Source organism: Perissodus microlepis, chromosome 7 (assembly GCF_051167445.1).
Source record: "Perissodus microlepis isolate ML-2025 ecotype Zambia chromosome 7, ASM5116744v1, whole genome shotgun sequence".
Classification (NCBI taxonomy): domain Eukaryota; kingdom Metazoa; phylum Chordata; class Actinopteri; order Cichliformes; family Cichlidae; genus Perissodus; species Perissodus microlepis.
In genome coordinates this window covers 49,592,273-49,615,209 of record NC_140467.1, presented here as the reverse complement: position 1 = coordinate 49,615,209, position 22,937 = coordinate 49,592,273, and the positions used below count along the sequence as shown (strand labels likewise).

The 22,937-nt window shown below is 42.5% G+C and overlaps 1 protein-coding gene across 9 annotated transcripts in view; it reads right to left on the bottom strand.

The window, feature by feature from the left end:
* dab2ipb (DAB2 interacting protein b) overlaps nucleotides 1-22,937 on the bottom strand; it is a 177,912-nt gene that overhangs the window by 13,526 nt on the left and 141,449 nt on the right. For all 9 annotated transcript variants that reach the window (XM_084935637.1, XM_084935638.1, XM_084935639.1 and 6 more), the window contains 6 exons: nucleotides 10,958-11,102; nucleotides 8,900-9,044; nucleotides 8,015-8,251; nucleotides 7,690-7,891; nucleotides 5,508-5,695; nucleotides 650-1,526 (listed from right to left, as the gene is read on the bottom strand). In XM_084935637.1, the coding sequence (XP_084791763.1) occupies nucleotides 650-1,526; nucleotides 5,508-5,695; nucleotides 7,690-7,891; nucleotides 8,015-8,251; nucleotides 8,900-9,044; nucleotides 10,958-11,102 (1,794 nt within the window). The remainder of the gene's footprint in view (nucleotides 1-649; nucleotides 1,527-5,507; nucleotides 5,696-7,689; nucleotides 7,892-8,014; nucleotides 8,252-8,899; nucleotides 9,045-10,957; nucleotides 11,103-22,937) is intronic.

The window sequence follows — 22,937 nt, the reverse complement described above, 5'->3', positions numbered from 1 at the left end:
GTGAGTGAGCCCTCTACAAATTCAATTTGTTAGTTTTTGTTTTGCTGCTCACATTAATTCAGTCAGTCTTGGGGCGATACTGTAGACTTTTAGCACACTGGGGAGAGCAAAGCATTAGAGCTATTATGCAGATGTTCTCCCCTCCAGCCAGTTTGCCTGGGGCAAAAATTGATTAGTGTTCCTGATTACACCCCAAAGTCCTGACTTTCCAATAATGACTTTGCAATTTACTGTAACCGTTTGTATCCACGAGCTCTGTTTCCCGTTGTCTGGAGAGAGCACGTTTGAGCACATACTGCTCGTTAATAAGATACTAATTGTGCCTCCGCCACCCTCGTTCTCAACCCATTAAACTTAACCAGTAAAACAGTGGTGAGGTGATGAGCTGCCTGTATGCAAATTACTATTATTACATGCACAGTGACTATAGTTCATTAGGGCACAATGTGCAGCGTCTGCGAGCACCCACGCAGCCCGTTTTGACGTGCATGACATAAATGGGTGTTCTGTAACAGCAAATTTGTATATTACTGTAATTTAAAGTGATTAAATACAGTGAGGCAGCTATAGCTGGCTGTGCTGAAGATTGCTCACATGACCGAGTAGTTGTGCATTTTACGTTTGCAGCTCGCGCTGCATGCAGCGGTACCTGTTTGTGCTGAGCCCTCTGCTTGGTCTCAGGACTGTCGCCTTTGGAGGAGGAGGACTGCTGCCGTAATCGAGCCCCGCTGCCAGGCCAGTCGGGCGATGACGTCATCATGCTGCCGGAGGAGGGCCGGGGGTAGGGTCCGCTGTTGAGCGGATTCGGTGGGGTGCGGCCACGAGTAATGTTCTGAGGTGGCGGTTGGTCTATTCGCCTCTGTGGGCCGGCGCTGTTCTGCCTGGGGACGCCGGGCTGGTGCGGTGTTTCCGTGAGGGACAGCTGCCGGCGGTTGAACTCCCCAGAGCGCCTGGTGTACTCGTCCCCGCTGCTCCCCCCGCCCCCTCCGCCGTGGTTCAAGAAGGAGTGCTTGCCTCCTGCTGGCCCGTCCTCATTGTTGCTATGGGAACTCACCGAGCTGTGACACTCTGAACCCGAGTCGTTCAGTCCCCTCGGGGACACGGGCAAGCAGGCCGCCATCTGGTAGACAGGGTTCTGGAAGGACAGTGGGGCTAGCAGCTGGGCGGGTCGGCCAGGAGTGCTTTCCGTGCCTGGGGTGGTGGGGGTCTGGCCTGGCCGCCTTATGGTGGGACCTCCGGGGATGTTGCCTTGTGAGGTTATGGCTGACCAGCCTGCCCCGGAAGCTGGGCCTTCACCCAGAGCATCTGAGGAGCCGGGAACTGTGCCACCATCCAGAATGCGGGGGTCCTGGAGGTCTACCATGGACAAGCTCTTGCTGCCATTGGCCATGCCCAGGTCTGGCTCATTCGTCTCAGAGTAGCTTGAACTGCGTGCAGGGGAAGGCTGGATAGCTGAGTTCCTTGTCACAAAGAACAGATCCTTATTTTCTGGTGTGGGTGATGGTAATCTAGTGAAGTCGACCAATCTGAAACAGAGGCACATCAGAAGCCATAACGATAACCATCCATCTACGTCAACATGAGGTCAAAAAGAGCAAAAATAAAATGTGTCTTAAAGTATCCACAAAAGTGGATCCAAGTGTTAAAATGAGCTAAAACCACCTGATCACAACAGACAAATGTAATGTAATCTAATCAAAGAGAATCCAATAAATCAATCTTTTAGGAAAACACGATTTCTTTCAGCCGTCCCCTCACATTTCTTCTGATAGCAGATGGAGGCTTCACTGCCAGAAGACCATTACCTTGACAGATGTGACTTATCTTCCAATAATCTCTATCATTCACATCACGCTCCTCTCCTGCTCTCGGTGTCCTTCTGCCAGTGTTCCATTATCTTTCCCTCCCTTAACTTCTTTCTCCTCTTCATTCTGCTCATTCGCTCTCCTTTTCTAAACCTTGACACATTCATCCTATTTTTTGGTGGATGAGAAGCAATTAAGACAGAATGGCAGCGAGCTTGTTTGAATTTCAGTCTCACAGTTCGCTCGTGAGGTTACACCACACACACACACACACACACACACACACACACACACACACACACACACACACACATACACATGAGCAAATAGTTATTGTGATAAAGTAACAAGAGCAGGGCTCTAACATCAGGTCATACAGGGACATCGCTTAATTAGTTCTATTGATCCAGATGCCTGATGAGCGTAATGATACCGTCTCTCTGACACTCTTCATGCTCCTCATCTTCGCCTGAGACGCTGGATTTTTTATTTTTTTCATTTGTCTGAGCCGTTTTCTGGTGATGGTCCCTCTGCTTTTATGTTAATCTTTTCAAGTGTCACCTTGCCATTGTTCTGGCAGCGAGTGAGAGGACAAGGGGATAAGCGAGACAAGGTGCCGTCTGAGTGAGTATTCATCCACTGGAAAGTAAATAGGATTTCATCGGGCTGATGTAAACAAGCAGAGGTGACACTTTTCACTGTGTCGCTGCCTCACCTGGCAAACATTAGCACTCGGCAAAACTGCCAAGCGCGAGAAGACACTGACACTGAACTCTCATCACCACCTCAAGATTACGTGGCTCCGGAAATCAGTCAAGTTTGGAATTGTGTCCTATCCATAGACATTTGTGTAAGATTTTGTCACAACTGGCCAACACTTAGAGAGTTATGGCCCAAAAAACAACTAGTTTTTGTAGGTTTGACAACTTCAATTCAACAGAGAGCCTCTTTGCAATATTGTATCGAGAAAGGCTCACAAATATCAATATTTTATTAAATAAATGAAAATACTCTTCAAATACTATGAAAAAGATGGCTCATCTCATGTACCAGGGTCCTGCGATAACATTAGCCGAGCAAACTTGCAATAAATTGGCTCAAACTAAAATTAGTGCACACACTCACATTGACAAAACTACATCCTGATTCAGAGCAAGCTGATATCTTACTCACACAAGTAAAAACACACATGTCAACCTTCTGGCTGGTGAATATACAGGGAGTGCAGAATTATTAGGCAAGTTGTATTTTTGAGGAATAATTTTATTATTGAACAACAACCATGTTCTCAATGAACCCAAAAAACACATTAATATCAAAGCTGAATGTTTTTGGAAGTAGTTTTCAGTTTGTTTTTAGTTTTAGCTATTTTAGGGGGATATCTGTGTGTGCAGGTGACTATTACTGTGCATAATTATTAGGCAACTTAACAAAAAACAAATATATACCCATTTCAATTATTTATTTTTACCAGTGAAACCAATATAACATCTCCACATTCACAAATATACATTTCTGACATTCAAAAACAAAACAAAAACAAATCAGCGACCTATATAGCCACCTTTCTTTGCAAGGACACTCAAAAGCCTGCCATCCATGGATTCTGTCAGTGTTTTGATCTGTTCACCATCAACATTGCGTGCAGCAGCAACCACAGCCTCCCAGACACTGTTCAGAGAGGTGTACTGTTTTCCCTCCTTGTAAATCTCACATTTGATGATGGACCACAGGTTCTCAATGGGGTTCAGATCAGGTGAACAAGGTGGCCATGTCATTAGTTTTTCTTCTTTTATACCCTTTCTTGCCAGCCACGCTGTGGAGTACTTGGACGCGTGTGATGGAGCATTGTCCTGCATGAAAATCATGTTTTTCTTGAAGGATGCAGACTTCTTCCTGTACCACTGCTTGAAGAAGGTGTCTTCCAGAAACTGGCAGTAGGACTGGGAGTTGAGCTTGACTCCATCCTCAACCCGAAAAGGCCCCACAAGCTCATCTTTGATGATACCAGCCCAAACCAGTACTCTACCTCCACCTTGCTGGCGTCTGAGTCGGACTGGAGCTCTCTGCCCTTTACCAATCCAGCCACGGGCCCATCCATCTGGCCCATCAAGACTCACTCTCATTTCATCAGTCAATAAAACCTTAGAAAAACCAGTCTTGAGATATTTCTTGGCCCAGTCTTGACGTTTCAGCTTGTGTGTCTTGTTCAGTGGTGGTCGTCTTTCAGCCTTTCTTACCTTGGCCATGTCTCTGAGTATTGCACACCTTGTGCTTTTGGGCACTCCAGTGATGTTGCAGCTCTGAAATATGGCCAAACTGGTGGCAAGTGGCATCTTGGCAGCTGCACGCTTGACTTTTCTCAGTTCATGGGCAGTTATTTTGCGCCTTGGTTTTTCCACACGCTTCTTGCGACCCTGTTGACTATTTTGAATGAAACGCTTGATTGTTCGATGATCACGCTTCAGAAGCTTTGCAATTTTGAGACTGCTGCATCCCTCTGCAAGATATCTCACTATTTTTGACTTTTCTGAGCCTGTCAAGTCCTTCTTTTGACCCATTTTGCCAAAGGAAAGGACGTTGCCTAATAATTATGCACACCTGATATAGGGTGTTGATGTCATTAGACCACACCCCTTCTCATTACAGAGATGCACATCACCTAATATGCTTAATTGGTAGTAGGCTTTCGAGCCTATACAGCTTGGAGTAAGACAACATGCATGAAGAGGATGATGTGGACAAAATACTCATTTGCCTAATAATTCTGCACTCCCTGTATTTCATTGTTATATTCTGTGACCACATGACAGTTGCACAGGTCACCTGATAAGAGGCTTTCTGCAGACAGTCCCACTCTGACGTGAGCCGACTGCAAATAACTGCTGTTTCATTTATAAATGCACGCAGATTGCCAACATGTTGCCATCAGTCTGAATGAGTATTTGTCAATAAGCACAACATGAGGGGACTCGACTCAAGTGGCTGCTAGCTGCTTGTATTGGGGTTATATTCCTGTGGAACAGAAAGGTTGCTGAGTGCAAATGTGAATTTCTATTAAATGCAACTTGCCTCTGTAGAAGGCAACAGATATAAGATTTACAAAAATGTATTACAGTTAATTGTTGCATTACGAGAAATTGCTGACTGATATCAGACTGATATCAGTCAGCAAGTGACAGAGATTAGTTTCCTTCCAGCACATCTACTACCTGCAAGTAGCCCATCTCTCAAATCAATTCCAGACCCGACCTGTAATCAAATATGCCCAGAGCTGGCTGCTAGTGTTGGAGCTTGAGAAGATGTACATTATTAAAAACTGTAAACAAACTCAGACATGTCTGCGCTATATGTTACACTTAAGGGTATTCAGCTCTCTAAAAATTGAACAAATGTTCCAAAACGCTTGAAGTCTATATCATTAGGAGAAGGCTGAGTCACTGGCAGATCCCTTTTTTTTTTTTTTTTAAATTGTTCAGTGATAAAAGGACTCTTTCAGGACCACTTCGTTTTTTTCTGCGGCATAGATGTTGAGTGATTTTTCTATTTATAGCAATTTAAACATGTACTAGCTGACTCTTTGGATACCACAACGGTGTGGTGAAATATACCTCAGCTGCACAGACATGGTATTTTTTCAGCACTTTTTTTGCATTTCTCTTTTTAGAAATTTGAGTGTATTTATATTTTAAAATGTCTTACCCGGAAAGGTCATTGTCTATGACCATCTTCTGCAGGCCGGTGGAAATGCTGCAGACTGCCTCAGCAGGAGGCGAGCCCATTTGCTCGGAGGACTGGCCGGGTGTCATCTGGACACTGGACGGGTTAGACAGAGCTGTGTTCACCTCTCGCAGGATCCTGGGCAGAGGACCCAGCTTAGAGGCTGCACTCTGCAAATAATAATAAGAAGACAGAATTAAATGTAATCCATGTTAAATATTGCTCCGGACCACTTCAGTGGCAGCGTTAATTCCATTTTATTTAAGTGCAGTTTGGTTGAGTTTCTAATTTGCATATTTTTGAGACATTATTTCCCCCACGCCACATCGAATAATTAAACTGCAGTCTGATGGACAGGGGGTGGAGTTCAACCAGACTTTGATTTCTGAATTATTGAAAGGGTTAGGTAGAATGATCTACAGTAAGAAAAAGAAACATCTGCTACCACCAGCTTCCCATCTGCTACCACGGCTAATGGAAATGTCCTTATAAACCCAAAACATGCCTCGCCCCGGCCTCAGTGTGTTCTCCCCCGGCGCACTGTTTATGTAATGCCATCATAAATTACTGATGATGTAGGATAAACATACTGATCTACACTAGAGAGATGAAATCCTGAGCAGCAGGATCTCACCTTTAATCAATCAATAAAAAAAATAAAATAAAAAAATCAATAAACCAATAAATACGGCTTTGTTGTGGGTTTTTACTTCCACCCTTGTGTTTTAGCGCAAGCTAAACTCGTCTGCTTTATATCTGCTTCCCTCTCTCTGTGCTCACATATGCTGGTCTTTCAATACAGCCAAATTTCCAATAAATCTGCTTTTATGTACACATTTTTCCATGTCAGTCAACAGAAGGACTATGAAATATTGACTCTAATGTGGCCCATTAACTGCGCGTTAACCTGTCGTCACGAGCCATTTTTCAGGCCCCCTGCTCAGCTGTGGTAAAGTCCTGATTTTAAGTTTAAATCAATGGCCGTGCTGTGATTTATGTTTACATCGGAGAGTCATCACTCAGGAAGAAATTTCAAAGTGACAGAATGTTTCATTCATGTCTGATCAGCTGCCATCCCCAACTCAACTCAATATGCTGCGCTGCTCCCATTAGCGCTTCTCCCTGTCACTCACGGATCTCTTCCTGAAAGGGGCAGCGGCACATCAGCTGCGTTTGAAATAGCAGGAAAATCCAGTTTCGACTGGGCTAAAATCAGAGGTACGTAAGAACAGGAGTGGAATAGACAGAGCAAAACAAGGCCAATAACGAATCGCAAAAAGGTATAAAATAGAGGTGAGTGGATCGATCCAATTATTGATAGTAACAATACCGACACTGGTATTGGTATTAGATCAATACTAGAGCGAGAGGAGCGATACTTTGTTTCTATGTCACCCACTGAGTAGTGTTTTAGAAATGTAGAAAATAATGAAACACCAAACATGCAAAATGAAAAATGTCTGACCATTTTTGTGTTGATGGTCACATCTATTTAATTTAATGATGATTTACCTCACAAGTCATGACACACTGCTCTCCCCTACATAAGCTGCCTTTATAAGGTAAAAGTATCAGCAATACTGGCCCTGTATTTACTTTGGTAGCAGATCAATACCAAAGTATTGCACAGAGTATATTATCTATTTGGGGTTTACCAAGTACTCTCAGAGATGCATTCAGATTTATTTAATTGGCTGTTGTCTTCTTCTACTGCTACTACTTCTTGCTGCTTCCTTTAGGGGTCGCCACGGCAGATCACCTCACCCTATCCTCTTCTGTTACACCGACCATCTGCATGTCTTCCTTCACTTCTTCCCTCTGTGTCCTTCCCGTTTTCCTCCTCCCTGGCAGCTCCATGTTCAACGTCCTTTGTCCAGTTTCTAATCATGTCCATCCTGGCCACTACTAATGAAAGTCTTAACACCTCCTGCTTCTCCGCCTGTGTTTTTGTCAACGCCATTGCCTCCAAACCATAAATCACAGCAGGTCTCACTACTGTCTTGTAAACCTTCCCTTTCACGGCTATGCTTCTGTCACAAATCACCCCTGACACCCATCTTTGCTCACACCACCCTGCCTGCACTCTCTTCTTTGTCTCTCTTGCGCAGACGGCTGACCACACAGATCTTGATGGACAGCTAATGACCAACATATTTTTAAGTACCTGGTCCATCTGGGAGACCACCTCTGAAAGAAGGGAGTGCAATGTAGAGAGCTCCCTGCCGAGGTCAATGTAGCCCTCAAAGCCCGCTGTGTTGGAGATTGTCTCTGGGTTTGAGATTTCTAGCAGAAAGCGCTGCATGTTGGTCCACTCGTGCTCCAGGAACTGGTTCATGAAGGACATGTATTCTTCCTTGTTACCAAATCTGTTAGGAACAGGGGCAGGAAAGAGAAACGGGGACAAAACAACGTAGCAGAGTTTTAAGTCCACAATTCTACTCTAACAATAGAAGGTGTTTTAACAACAAACAACAAAAGCAGAAACTTACTTGGTGAAGTTTGCCAGGTTTTGTGTGACTTTAGCAATGAGCGTGAGTGTGCGTGCCGTGCGATCGTCGGGATACTCTTGCATCAAATTGAAAAGCGAGGGGGACATAATGGCCGGACAGAGAAACCGCAGGAACAAGGAAGCGCTGATCAAACGCTCGCTGATGTCCGGTCGACCTCGGTTGCTGCATTCCTGCCGCCACGATGCAAAAACCTCTTTGAGTTCTCGTGGAAAGACACTGTTGGTGATTAGAGAGAAGAGAGAAGGTAGTCTCTGAGATCCAAATGTAGACTTTCAGACAAGGTAGATGGCTGCCTCTCCCTGAGCTTGGTCCTCCTGGAGGTTTCTTCCTGTTAAAGGAGAGTTCTTCCTTCCTGCTGTCACCAAGTGCTGCTCAAAGCTAATCGTCTGATTGTCGGGGTTTTTTTACTCTGACACTGTAGGGTCTTTACTTTAAACTGGTGTTATATAAAGAAGAATTAATTCCCGGCACTTTTGTACTTGATTTAATAATGCATATTTTTGTATGGTATTAGTATCTCATATTACTGTCTATGCTGCTGGATGTAGCAAGGTTGTAGGCTGAGTAAACATTAATCATGAGGTTCCTTCATCATGTGATGTGTCTCCTTTTTGAATTTTAGTAAGGAGCTCTCAGCAGGTTCTTTAAATCATTGTTGAGCTGTTGCCATAATCACACTTAGAACAACAGTTGTTTGTATTTACATATCTGGCAGCTGCTGCTACATTGTATAAAACTTAATTAAAAGCCCCCTCAGTAGCAGTGTTTATAATACAAAACGATGAAGCCTGGATAAAAGTTACAATGCGTGCACAATGGAGACACTTAAACACACTTTTAAACAATAAAAGCTCCAGCATTCACCAGTATGAGTTGATGATTTTGCAGAAGGCTAGCTCACAGCACATCCTCAGGTTGCTCTGGTGTTCTGGCAGGTCACCTGACGAACACTTGGATGGATCGACCTCACAGTTCTCATCCGACTCGTACAGAGCTTTGATGAACTCGCCTACAAATTAAAAAACAAAAAGAGTTAAGGAACATATTTACTTATATGTTTCCTTGTTGATATGTGATATAATCAGTTGAGCTCTCAAAGACAACAAGAGCCGTCAGACACGCACAACCCAAACAAGGTCGTGCAGAAGAATTGCGTAAAGGAAAAAAAAAAGGCAACAACACATAAAAGTAGCGAATTTGAAGTTTGGCCGTGGTCTGAGATTTTTATTCCTCTCTAATCAGTGTGACTGAAAATGGAACAGCAGCGTCTTGAATCTCTGGTGGTCTAAAAAGGAAAGCTTGGCCGTCCTTGTGCTGCCCTGGGTCCAGTGACATCAAACGCTTAGCTAGACGTCAAACAATAAAAGCAACGCAGTGATGCATCATTTTCCAGACCTCAAATTCTGTCTGAAGTCAGCCAAGTGAAAGGCACGCAAGGAAACAAGCAGCAATTTGAAGACAGCCAGAAAGAGACACTCATGTGGACAAGAAGAACACAAACACTAGCAGAATACCATAAATAAATTAATTAATTAAAATATAAAGTTTTAAAAATAGGTGCCAGAAAGGCTGGGAGCCATTTACAGATTAGCTGCTGCTGCTTTGTCTCTTCTCAGAAGAACATTTTTAGAATATTTTCTCCTCGACCGTCTCTGATTTGAATACAAATTTTAATGTCCAAAGCTTGAATTTATATAATGATCACTGTAACAAAATATCTTTCAAGGCCATTTCCTTTTTGAAAAACGGTCCATTGAGCCCATTCAAGCCATATTTTTGCACAGTGACATACATTAAAGGCAAAGTTTGAACATTAACATCTCAAAAATGATTAAAGATGAAACCCTGACATTTTCACTGGACTCTCTTGAAATATTCAGTCAATAAAAAAAAAAAAAAATGCAATTTTCACTCATCTTTGATGGTAAAATCTGACCAAGAAAAAATTAATTATGATTTATTATGATTTCAAAATATGCACATATTTAACTAAATTATTATCTGATAATTACATTTAGTTCTATTTTGTTCTACTTGGACATTCTATTTTTTTTCCTGGTACAACTTGTCATATTTCTTTAAAATGTTTGAGCTATTCATCTTGAAACGTTGCCTCTGATTTCAATGTGTGGAAAAAAAATACTGCAAGTGTCTCGAGGGGCAAAAAGCTAAAAATTCACAGCAATCATTACATAAGTCCAAACTTTGGACCATAAAATATTAACGAAAATTGGAGACGGTCGAACAGAGGGCCCATGTTGGGATGGAATGACCCAGTAATCAATAGAGCCTGTATTGCAATTTCACCCTTTAACAGAAAAACACCGTCTTTCTCTCTTATCGTCTACTCTGAGGAAAAAAAAAGAGACTTACAGTCAGCATGAGTTTCACTGTTATGGCAGAGAAACTGAAAGGCATGATTCCCAATAAGGATATTAGAAAGCGTGGTTTGGTGGACGTATACTTGTGTTGTATGTTAGATAGAGGAGGAAAACACACCTGTAGTGCATCATCGCCCCTCTCACTGGTCCACCTGCTTGATACTGTGCTAATTATGTTATGTCCTCAGCCTGTTGCTTGTCTCTTACTTGTCTTTTCCTTATACTAACTCTATTTTCCCGTACCTTATCACCTGCCTGGCCACCTCCGCTTCCTCCCCTCTTCCCACCTGAGGCTCTGTTCTCCACGTGCCACTTTTATAAAGCCACACAAACAGCCATCAGGCCACTGCAGGGCAGCTTACAAGCTCACCTGGTGATATTCGCCCTTTACTAATATTTACTATAACACTGCTCTTAATCCTTCCCAACCTGTGTCGTGTACGCTCCGCTTTGACGTTAGAAAAAAAAGGTCGGGGGATAAACAGACATCAGAGGAAGTGTCTACGTGCAGGAGAAGAAAGCTCCCTTTCAAATCACTAACCGAGGGCATCGTGCAGGTACTTCTGTCCCACCAGTTTGAGGTATTCCTCTATGGCCTTTGTAGCCAGCGTGTTTTCTCTGAAGATGAGGTGCTCGTTCTCCCCGCAGCGGTCCACCTCTGACATCATTAAATCTGTGAGGAAGTCCTACAGAAAAAAAACAAAACAGGACGAGCACAAGGTTAATAACTGCTATTCTCAAAACGCACGCACATAATGAATGAGTTGATGAAGATGTCTGTCCAATTATACAAAGAGCTGAATCGTGCAAGAAGGTGAGAGCTTGGAAGTAAAAAAAACTAAACAGAAAAAACAAATGACAGTGCATAATGGAAATTCAGTGTAATGGCCATGAAAACAAAATGTGTCCTCAGGGGAGAGTTGGTGGTGGCGAGAAAAATAAAAAGGCCTGGACTTGAATACAGTTTCATCTGATTCATTTTCACCCACTTCCTAAAGAAGCTGCAAAACAAAGCAAAACAGGATATTGAGTTTCTCTCTCCCTCCACCAAGTCCAGCCTTAAAGTTATATTTGTTCTTTGGGCAGAGCACTAAATGCCATCACAGCTTTTGAGATGCTCCAACTCACTGTTAGAATTATGATCTGTTGAAAAAAAAAACTAATTCAAATTAAAATGATTGGTGCTTACATGGTTACATTCTGTTTTTAAATGCTTTCTGCTATAAGTCTCATTCACACAGTGCTTAACTTGTACGTCTAACATTCACAGACACACACTGGACAGGAGGAGCCGTGGATCCATCGACCTCCTGATTGGTAGACGACCTGCTTTACCACCTGAGCCACAGCCAACCAAGGAGATGAGATCGTTCCAGCTCCTAACAAACCCCGGAGTTGTTTGCTTAAGGTGAAAATGTGATCCTACCTCAATCCAACTCAATTACCAAGTGTGCTTTGCATTCCAGGATGTGGCAGAGTACCACAGATATACACTGTGGACAAAATGTCACAACTAGCTTCTACAATGAATTAAAATTGCACAGATTTATTCCAAATGCTTGAAGTAAATTCTGTGTCCAGACTAGTCCAGAACACAGCAGCTTCTTCCTGTATTTCCTTTTGTTGCTCCTGCCTCAGACGTGTCTGGTCGATAAGCGGACCAAACGCTCTTGAGTTTTTTGTACTGACGCTATCGGACTTCACTCTGTGTGAAATGAAACCAAACACCATTGTAAAACTAACTATGGGTGTGTAAATGCCCTCTCAAGAAATGGGAGAAAAAAAAACAGTTCCAAAAAGATTGATTTGTGACATTTCAGAGACAGAAATGGACGGGAAAGCAGAAGAGGGGAACGACACACACACAATGGACTCAAACCGAGGCCCCTGCTGTGGCTTTCAGCATCCGGGTCACAAGCTCAAACAGGTGAGCCATAGCAACGCCTTTTAAGTTATACTAGCAAACTTCATAACAGACAGATCTTTTGTGCTCTAACACACTGAGGGAAGATGCCACATCCTGTTTACCAGCTAGTCAGGACAGTGACTTCTTTTAAGTGAAGCTGGTGTGACTAACTGTTTACAAAAACACTGTTGACCCAGCTTTAATGACTAATAGTTGGCTCATAACTTCACACGTATACAAGTACATTCAAGAAATCATATGAAAGACGTCGCCGTGATAAGTAATTTACCATTTCACCTTTTTCTCAGTGTGAAACGAGAAACGGGAACACGAATGTTGTCGTACTATAATGAAGGCAATCAAAATAATTTCTTGTATCGACACGTACTTGGAATGCAACTGTGTATGTGCAAAAAAATATTTTCCACAGCTCTAATAAGAGGAGGCGTTTCCTTTACTTTCATTCATATGCACAGAGTGATCTCTGCACCTCGCCTTCATGCAAAAGGAAGAGCAGCAAAAACAAAAGATGGCTTGACTAGTTGTCAACAGAAGCTGTGACTTTTAAACATCACATCAACTTTTTTTTTAAAAGAAGCTTTTCTTCTTCTTTTAAAGATGGATGGATGCAATATATGGAACAGATGCTCTTTTTTTTTATCAATCTAAAAGAAAAAGCCCTTTCAATTCAAATCGATCAGGTACTCTGTAGAGCTGCAGAAACAGGTGGAGACGGGCATTAAGGTATTAAAGACAGGGAGAGATGGAAATAGAGCCATCTGGGGATGAATCATCACTTGTTTGGATCCCTTCAACAAATTTCTGGGTGCACTCTCATGTAAGTCCCCCAGCAGCTTGTTAAGCTAGGAAACCAGCGTAGCAGCGAGGGAGACGAGACGCAAGTGACAGATGCGTGGAGGGAGAGGAAGAGGAGACAGAGCGGTGGTGTTTAAAGAACGGAGGGGGAGGTGGTGCTGTGTGGGAGGACACACTATCAGATGGTTTCTATAGCTGCTGGAGCATCCCGTTCTCTGGCTAATCAAAGATACACCACAGGGAGCCAATCATCCACTGATGTGCAAAGCAGGTGCGATGGCTATTTGTGTATGAATGTCATTTTTAGATGGGTGAATATAAAAATAATTTGCAGCTGTAAAAGTAGCTGCTATGTCTTGTTTTCTAACAAGATGGAATCAAATGAAATTTTTTGACACTGATTGAACTTTAATGTTATTTATATAAAGATCATCTGGTGTGAACGGCTTTACAAGTAAAAAAACAAAAACAAAACACCTTCGATGACTAAGGGACAGAAAAAAAGAAACACTAGAAATGATCTCATAATGGGATCACACCAGGCATGACAGTCGCCACCACATTGGTTTTTAGTCCCATGACTACTTGATAGTCATTACTACAGTACATTATCACCAGCTGTAACCGCATGGCTGGTATTGTTTTCAGCTTGTAGGTTTGTCTGTGTGTGTGTGTCATCTTGGGAAAATGTGCCTCTGGTGACAGTAACAGAAGCTGGCACAATGGCAGGTGTTTATACGTCTGTCTGTCTCTGGGCAGATTTTGTAAGGAAGGGCAAAACAGAATCACTTAATTTTACAGGTCGAGATTTAGAGGGGTGTGGTCCGATCTTTGACTAAATGGTGCATGAAGATGGCGCCTATTAAACAGTCTTTTGAATTTTTAATGCAAGTCCCAATATTGGATATCTCTATTGGGTGTTTTAACAGTGAATATGCTCTATGAGAACTCCTTGGTGCTGGGGCTAGTGTGATCCCACTGATGGTGCTTTTCTATTTGCAATGCTACTTAGCTCTCCTGGGTTAGGCCACACCCATCTTCAAAGTCTTGATTAATGCTCCAGTCCCACTGGGGAAACCAGTGATTGGACACTGTGGGATGAGCAAAATTTACTGCAAACAAGTAGAAGTGAAATTGGGGTCTCATTGCCTCTGAAAGGGCTCGAGCACTCGCACTCAGTTGAGAAATTGGTGCATTAAGATGGTGATAAAAATAAGACCAAATCCGTCTGCTATCAGGTTGCAGTTGACTGGAGTCAACATGAATAGAAATTAACCACTTACTTTCAGCACCCAGCCACACCTCATAAATTTGGAACTGAAATGTAGAAATTTCTCCAGAAACAGTGACGTAGTTCCACTGATTTCACCTGGAATTAAGTCTCCTGCAGCAATCTGTCTGTGTTTATAAATTAGACTGCGATTATTTACAAAACTGCACCAATCTGTCTGAGAGGGACTGCAGTCATTCCATGTCAGACTGTGATTGTTTGCAGACAGGTTGCCTCCCACTGGGAGACCTTCACAGTTGCTTTATGATCATAAATGATCACCCAGAAGTGTTTCACGCACAGCCTCTAGGAATGCTTGTAATCGGTCCAATGCAATTGAGTCTGACTGAGCCATTAGATCTCAGCTACAGTGAACTATCTATCCCTATACAGTGACTGTTAGCTCATTGATGAGAAAGTGAAAGCAATACCAGCTACTCTAATGTGACTCGTAACAATGCACTCCAGTGGGTAAAATAGAGTCCAGATCTCAGTGCCAGCGTGAATACGTGACTGCACTTAAAAAAGGTTGTTGGCTCTTTCTCACCTGTGAAACCTCACAGAACTTTTTTGTAACTTTAAGTTTTGGGAAGTCCTTGAAAGTTTTCAGACGTGCAAAGCTCAGACCTATCCGAGTGGAGTTGACTTCTTCTCATGATTAAAAAGACGCATTAAATCTATTTGGAAAACCACCATAGCAACTTCCAAAGAGGATTGGGGCTCTATGGGGACTGTAAATCACCCTTATTTGGATGACGTTCTTTGATAGAGGCCTCTCATCTATGCCAATTACAAGTTAAGTGTATCTGTTGTTTATTACAAAGCTATTTTGTCAAGAATGTACCGGATTGTGCAGCTTCTTTTTTTCTTTTTTTTTAATCTGTTACTAAATAAGGCAGAACAGCACACACCACATAAATAACTAAAGAAAGCTGATGGCTGTTGTGAATGGACACCCAGCACATAATTAGACCTGAGGTGTGTCTCTCCCTTAACTCAGCTGCTTCATTTTCTCTGCTTTTTGTGCCTAGTGTGGCTACTGAAGTGAGGCCAATCCCAGTGTTATTAGAGAGGACGGTCAGATGAAGGGGAGGAGGAGGAGAGAGATGGGGAAAAGCAAACAGAGAGACATCAAGACGGGAAAAATGAACAACAGTCATTTCTGCTGGTAGTTTGAAACACAAATTAGATGCAATCCCCTCTAATACAAAGAAGACAGAGCCCATGACTTCCAGTTTGAGGTGAGCAAGTCTATAATTTGTTAACATGGGCATGAGGTACACACTGCATACATTATTTTGACCAAGCTCCTTGGTGTGGTTTATAATCTTTCATGTGGTGACTGGTAACCTGGTTCTCATTTGACTGTGCTATTAAAAATATCAGTGCTCTGCCCACTCCTTTGGTTATTTTTATTTCAAAGTTGTCTAGTTTATTTTAGAGTCACAGGCTTTTTGCTGGAAACACAAAACAGGAAGGTGGCAATTTGTCTCTTCTTTTATATGCTAATACGAGCAAGATCACAACGCCAATGAAAGAAATATCTGAAGCTGGTGGCACGGTGGTGTAATGGTTAGCACTGTGGCCTCACAGCAAGAAGGTTCTGGGTTTGAACCTTGCTGTATGGAGTTTGCATGTTCTCCCTGAGCCTCAGAGGGCTTATGTGTGTGGATGAGGGACTGATCAAGTGCACTGTGTGAATGTGGCCACTGAGTGCTTTGAGTGATCATTATAAGTGCCAATTCAGGCCTTGTGTAGCTTAATGTTAACACTTTCAAACACCAGAGGGTGAATATAGAGGCACATCGGGCCACATGCTTTATTTATTCTCTTTTTTTCACTTTGGTATGTAGACTTTCTGAAGTTCAAACTGAGTACCAGAACATAGAAGAAAGATAATTTAAGTGACTTTGAAGGCAGCATGGTTGTTGGTGGCAGATGGGCTGGTCCAAGTATTGCAGAAAATGCAGATTTACAGGGATTATGCTTAATCCTACTATCCACAATCATCTCTAGGATTTACAGAGTATGGTCTGAAAAAGTTCTCTGGCAGAAAAGCATTGCTGATGGCGGAGGTCAGAGGAGGATGGCCAGACTGCTTTGCGCGCAACAAGTTATACAATTACAACCAAAGTTTGCAGAAGAGCATCTCTGAATGCACAACACTCACAAGCAAGTGGGCTACAGCAGCAGAAGACCATACCAAGTGCCACTACAAGAATGAAAAAAGAAAGAAAAAACCAAAACATGAACTCATCTGATGAGTCTCAGTTTCTGCTGTGACGTTTGGATGGTAGGATCAAAATTGGTGGAAGTAACATGAAAACAAGCAAGTATTGTTTCCAGCCATGTCTATCCCTTTGATCACAGTGTACTTCTTCTGATGGTTGCTTCAAGCAAGAAACGTACCATGTCACAAAGCTCAGATCATCTGAAACTTGTTTCCTGAACATTATATTGAGTTCACTGACCTTCACAGCCACCAGATCTCAATCCAATATGGCACCTTTGGGATGGGGTAGAAGAGTAGATTTCCATAATGACTGTGTAGCTGACCAATCGGCAGAGTGTAATCATGCCATTGCATCCATAAGGACCGAAATCTCTGAGGAATATCAGCCTTTTTGAATCTACATTATGAAAAATTAAGGGAGCTCTGAAGGCTAAAGGGGGTCCAACCGGTACTAGCAAGGTGTATCTAATAAAGTGGCCATCGGGTGTACGTAGTCACATATTTGTATTTTATTATTAACCAAAAACAAATCAACTCAACCGAAGAAACTAATAAAAGACAGTCGAAGAACGGGGGTATGAAAACTAGTGTAGAAGAGGATGATGGGAAATGAAATAATTTTGCAAGTATTTTCTGAAAAATGGACAACAAAAACTAACCACTGGGTGGCACAAGAGGATAAACAAGGGTATTGTGAAAGTCACCAAGATTTATCCTCTGTGGACTATGAAGGTGAAAAGGTGTTCAGTGGATTGACTTTTTAAGTCTTGTCTAGTGGTATTTCTACAATACCTGCATATTGTAAAAACAAATGACTGCGCGGACTTTAAATTCAAACACAGAACAGCGCTGAGTTATTATACGCAGACCATAATTTAGTGTAATACATAACCACTAGCATCTAAATGGTCTGAACAATAGTGTCCTAAAAAGTGTCTGGAGTGCTTTCCTTTTCCCTCCAGCCTTTTCTCTGACGCCCTCAATCCTGCTGCCTATGCCCCCGCCCCTTCCCTCCGCTTCAGTGCTAATAAGGAGAACTAGAACGCTCTCTATATCACTGCCACATCTCATCAAGCAGGCCATGCTTCAAAAAAACCCAACACACAGAGCGCAGAGAAAGGAGGGTGATATTACTATAGGGTCAGAGGGAGGCTAGGCAGTGCAGCAAGGCTCATTAGATCTAATAAATAGTAGGGAACAAACTCCTGTTGAGAAAGTTGAAGTTCCCTGTCTATTGGTTTACTTTGCCATTAAAGCGGTGTCACATCTATATTCAGTGATGTTCCTCTGCAAGTGTCTGCACGTGCTTTGGAGCTGAAATCCATACACACGGCCTTTGAGGCCCGAAGAGACGTGATAATCTGCACGATAACAATCAGGGCTCTCACTGCAAGAGCCTCTGACAATGACAAAGACAACAAGAAGCACTGATATTTTAAATGGCACACTTTCCAACTGCTGTGCTTTGCAAGGCTAACACTGAGACTTGAAAAGAGGGAGAGAGGAGAAGCACACAAAAAAGGGGTCATGTTTATGTTTTGCAATGGCTCAGAGATTTTTTTTTGTGTTTCTATGGCAATATAAAGAAGACATCCAACAGTGAGAGCAATAAAATACCTTAAAAGGAAGTAATGGGGCAGGAGAAGAGAAAAAGAGAAAAAAAAGATGTTCGTAACGACATGCTCTTCTGAACTCTTTCCCTTTAAAACTGTCTATATGTGTCTCTCATACTGACAGATCAATTTACCTCACATTCAGTGGCTAGAATAAATGCACACTGCGCTGTGTTGGGTGTAGAAAATGTACGTGACAGAATTCAAACTACTGAAATTAATTCCTAGCAGTGCTTATTCTTTTCTTTCACGGTGCCTCGAATTTGATTCCACCGATGTCCAACAGAGCATGGACGAAGGTTTCAATTCGGCATAAATGCTTTTTGTTTATTCATTTGTCTCCCTCTCCCGTGACTAAAAACAATATTTAGCAGAGCTAGATTCACAGACTGAGGAGCTACTCGGATTTATTGGAAATCACATAACATAGAAGTTACTTGTTGGTGGTTCAATTCATTTCACTCTTATTCATGTAGCCCTAAATCAAAACAACTGCCTCCCCTCCACCCCCTATGAACAGCCACTTGGGAACAACGGGAAGGAAAAACTCCCTTTTGACAGGAAGAAACCTCCAGCAGAACCAGGCTCTGTAACAGTATGTAAACTATAAGACAGCAGCATTGGTTGTAACACGTTACAAAGTAACATAATTGATGTAATCACATTCTATTTTTCAGTAACAGTAATGTAACTCAGCAAGGGATCAAGGCAGTGACGAGCACTCAGGCTTGCTGCGCTGCAGCCTCCGTTTCTGCCTGTTCATGTTTCTAATGTAAAATCACTATGGCGATAACTTTGAAGCCTCTTTTGGTTGTTTTCATCTGTGCTTTGTGTTCACACCTAAAGACCACAAGAAAGATGCAGTTGGTCCTCATTAGGATAGGGATTTGTATTGGAGTGTGGTCTAAGGTTTATATTGTTAAATGGTAATCATGAGACTGTGCATTTTAGGTCATTTGATTGCGTAACAAGAAAGTAATGGAACGAGTGGTGTAATCAATTACTTTGTTTGGTGAGTAATTAAGTTGCGTACTGCATTACTATTCAGAAAAGTAAGGAGTAATGTCCCCCACACTACAAGGTGGTAGCTAAACATTAGGTTAAAAACAGTAAGTTAAAAAAACCCAATAAAACAATACATTTGGGTGCAAAAATCATCAACATTAACATTTTGACCAATGAGCCAACTTCACTCTCCTCATCTTTCCATCACTTGCTGCCCTCTCTGGTCTTTCCCCCCTGTGGGCTCTGGTGGATAGTATTACAGCACTGTAGCCCTGTAGCTTTTCCTGTGAGGGTCACATTGGGTTGACAGAGAGGACCAGAGGCTGGACGGAAATGGAAGCAGTTCCTCCCGTAGGCACAGACGTTTGTCATTGCACACAAAAACCGGAAAGCCTGCAACACTCCTGATTTAGCTGCTGGTGCAGATAATCATTACGATGATAGATTTGACCAGGTTTTTACAGCTAATGTCATCAGCTGCAAAAAACATGTTAACAGAACTGCTCTGGATCTAACCCCTGTTTTTATTTCTGCAGGTCCTAAAGCGTTATACCCACAAAGGAGGTAGACCTTGATCACAAGGCTCATATTAAGTCATTAGATGTTGATGAGTCATTCCTGCCTGTTTCTACTGCAGGTGTTTTTTAAATTTTTTGGTGTAAACAACACAGAACACATACCCCACTAAGATTAATATTAACTCACTGAAGGTTTGTTTAAAGGCAAAATTAAAAGTCAACATCTTGTTAGAGTGTCTGTGAAAATGCACCCGGTGCAGCAGCGCTTTGAGCCAACTCTCGGTATGCTAATATTCACACTGATGTACAAGAATGCTGATGTTTGCCAAGTATCACAGTGACCATGATTATTGCATTAGCATAAAAACATTTGGTAATTAGCATTAGATTCTAATTGAATTCAATTAAATCCTGACCTTTGTACAATCTATATCTTATTAATTCCAAAATGAAAATTTCTCCAGAAGATTAATACATATTGGAGGATGAACGCCCGTGTTAGAAATCCCTCCATTACATGTTGAAGTATTTAAGTCTGGAGCAACCACCCAAACTAGAGTCACATCTTTCTATGTCAAAAGAGACTGAACCACATTCTTATTTATTTTTTAGCTTCGTGACCATCGACTTTCTTCCCTACAAGTGCAGCAAATGGAGGCACTTTCGCTGAGGGGACAGGGAACTCGAAGATCAAAGGTGACCCGGCACAAAATTGAGATGGCCTAGCTAGTCGAACTGAAGCTCACTTTGAGTGAGGCTCAGCATGTTGCTAAAGCTGGGGAACATCAAACAGAACTTGCATATATATTACATTTCAAAATTTCATATTTTTTCCTGTTTCAGCACCGTGTTCGTGCTGTTTATTGGTATGACTTTCGCTGCACATGCATGCATGCTATGCAGGTAAAAGCAAGGAAATTAACAATTTAAAAAAAACAAACAGCCACAGCCAGAGACAGAGCAGAAGAGAGTGAGACTGCAGGTATTTTTAGTGCGAGCAGATATGTCAAAAGACTTCCAAGATCAATGTGTGCCGAGCATCGCCGTAGAGCTGAATGTTTTCCCTCCCTGCTGCTGTCTGGCTCCACAGTCAAAAACAGTGTTGCTACAAGGTGAAACAAAACCACTCTGTGTGCTCCGTCTTCATCTCCCTTATTTAGTTTTCTCCTCCTGTTGGAGAAAATGCTGCTCAAATGCTTTCACCGCTCGTGTCACCCCACGCTGTCAGGGGAAGGTCAATAAAAATCATGGCGGAATGATTATAAAGTCAAACGGTATGATGTGCCGCATCTATATCGCAAATACACAAGAGACGCTGAGAGGAGCAAGGACACTGACGTGCTTTACAGTTATTTCCAGTGTGCTGAAGGGGCCAGCACACTATAGCATTAGGACATTGTCCTCAGTGTGCCCTCTTTTGTGTATTATACACTAATCACATTATTCCTGTTAATGGGGAGGGTATCCACTGACAAGCCGCCATCATGTTCTGAATGCTCACCGGCCCCATCAAGGGACAACCGATTCATTCCGAGCCACAATGAAAAAGCCCAAAGGAATACAAAAACTACCCGAGCCCTTTATGTTATGTTGGTAAATCATTTGTCACACTATATTGTGTTTGCGCAAGCCGACTGTGCCTGTGTGCCACAGCTGCGCAATGAGCATCGCTACCTGCTGATGACAGTGCAAAATACATTAATAAAACGCTTAACACAAGTGAGGCTGTGCTGCGGGCTGACTTACCAATTTACTAACAGAATGCACAGAGGAGAGCCCACATATTTCTCCCTCTTAAGCAGGACCGTTAGTTTACCTCGAGGAGCTGTGACATAAAACGCTACGGCATAATAACTGGAACGCCCCCGCCCTCTGGCCAGTTATCATGAAAATGAATAATCCTTATCGCCGCTTCGCACAGCCAGCTAAGATGAGCGGCAACAAAATTAGAACATAATCTTCCCGAGGGCTGAAGTATCAAGAGGACGTGATCAATAATGCCAGTAGTGGATATTTCCACATTTTCTTTTAAAAAAAAAAAAAGGGAAGGTAAACTTCTCCGGGCAATTCCAATACAGCAGATGGCTTGTTATTGTCATTGGGGAACTTCAAATGGTGTTGCTTGGGTGTACAGACAAAACACCATTTCCCACAGGGTAAGAATGGACCCAATGTCGAGTCCTAACAGCACCAAGAACCTGCAGAATTATTAAGAACTGGATTTCTCACACAATAATTATACTAATCCCCAAATTGCAGTTAAAAGAATATAACTTTTAAATGCTAAATTTCAAGCAGTTTTTCTACATTTGGCATTTTGGAGGGATAGCCCTAACATGGTCATCTTAGGCACACAGCTCTAGCTGTGAACGCTGCCCCCCTACCCATCTGTGACTCAAGCTTTCTATTGGTGAAGGGTCAGCCAATCAGAACAAAGCTGGAAAGTGAGGATGGTCTTAAAAGGAAGGGAACTTTTTAGCTCCCTGCCCCTTAAGACAGCTTCTTTAGGACAATCGGTTACAACGAGGCTCAATATAAGATAAGTAAGCATTATTTTGAAGTGCGAATAAATGTATGTAGTCTGACCTGGGCATGATGGTCATGAACACAGTGAATAAACTGCCTGCTAAATTCTTGTGATCACACAACGGTGTGTGCATAATCTCTTATATGCAGTGAAGCGGGGTGTGCCTATGCTCACCGATGCATCGAGACATCAATACAGCATCAGTAATGACATCTCTCCAGAGACCTTTGGCCTCGAGATGCTACGAAGCATGAAAGAGAGATGAAGGGAGACAAAGATGGAAGTGGGAGGGGGGGCAAGAGAAAAGGAGTGCAACAGAGCAGAATATGCAGGGCTTAATTAGTTGGTGATGGGTGATAAAATGTCACAAGAAGAAACAGAAGTCGAGGAGTGTTGCATACTGATGACTGCGGCAGCCTGAAATCTGCATCTAACAACTCCAGCTCCACTTAGAAGCTGGTTTTGACCTGTGCATGGGAGATTAAAGACAACACACATCAGCAGGACCACAAAGAGACTTTCACCTCCACTTCAACCCCACCGGGTGCTGTGTTTTTTTGTCACCGTCCAATGCGACTGCAATGCATCGTCTCCATTTTTCCACGCTGCCAAAATCCAGTCTGGTGCAGACTG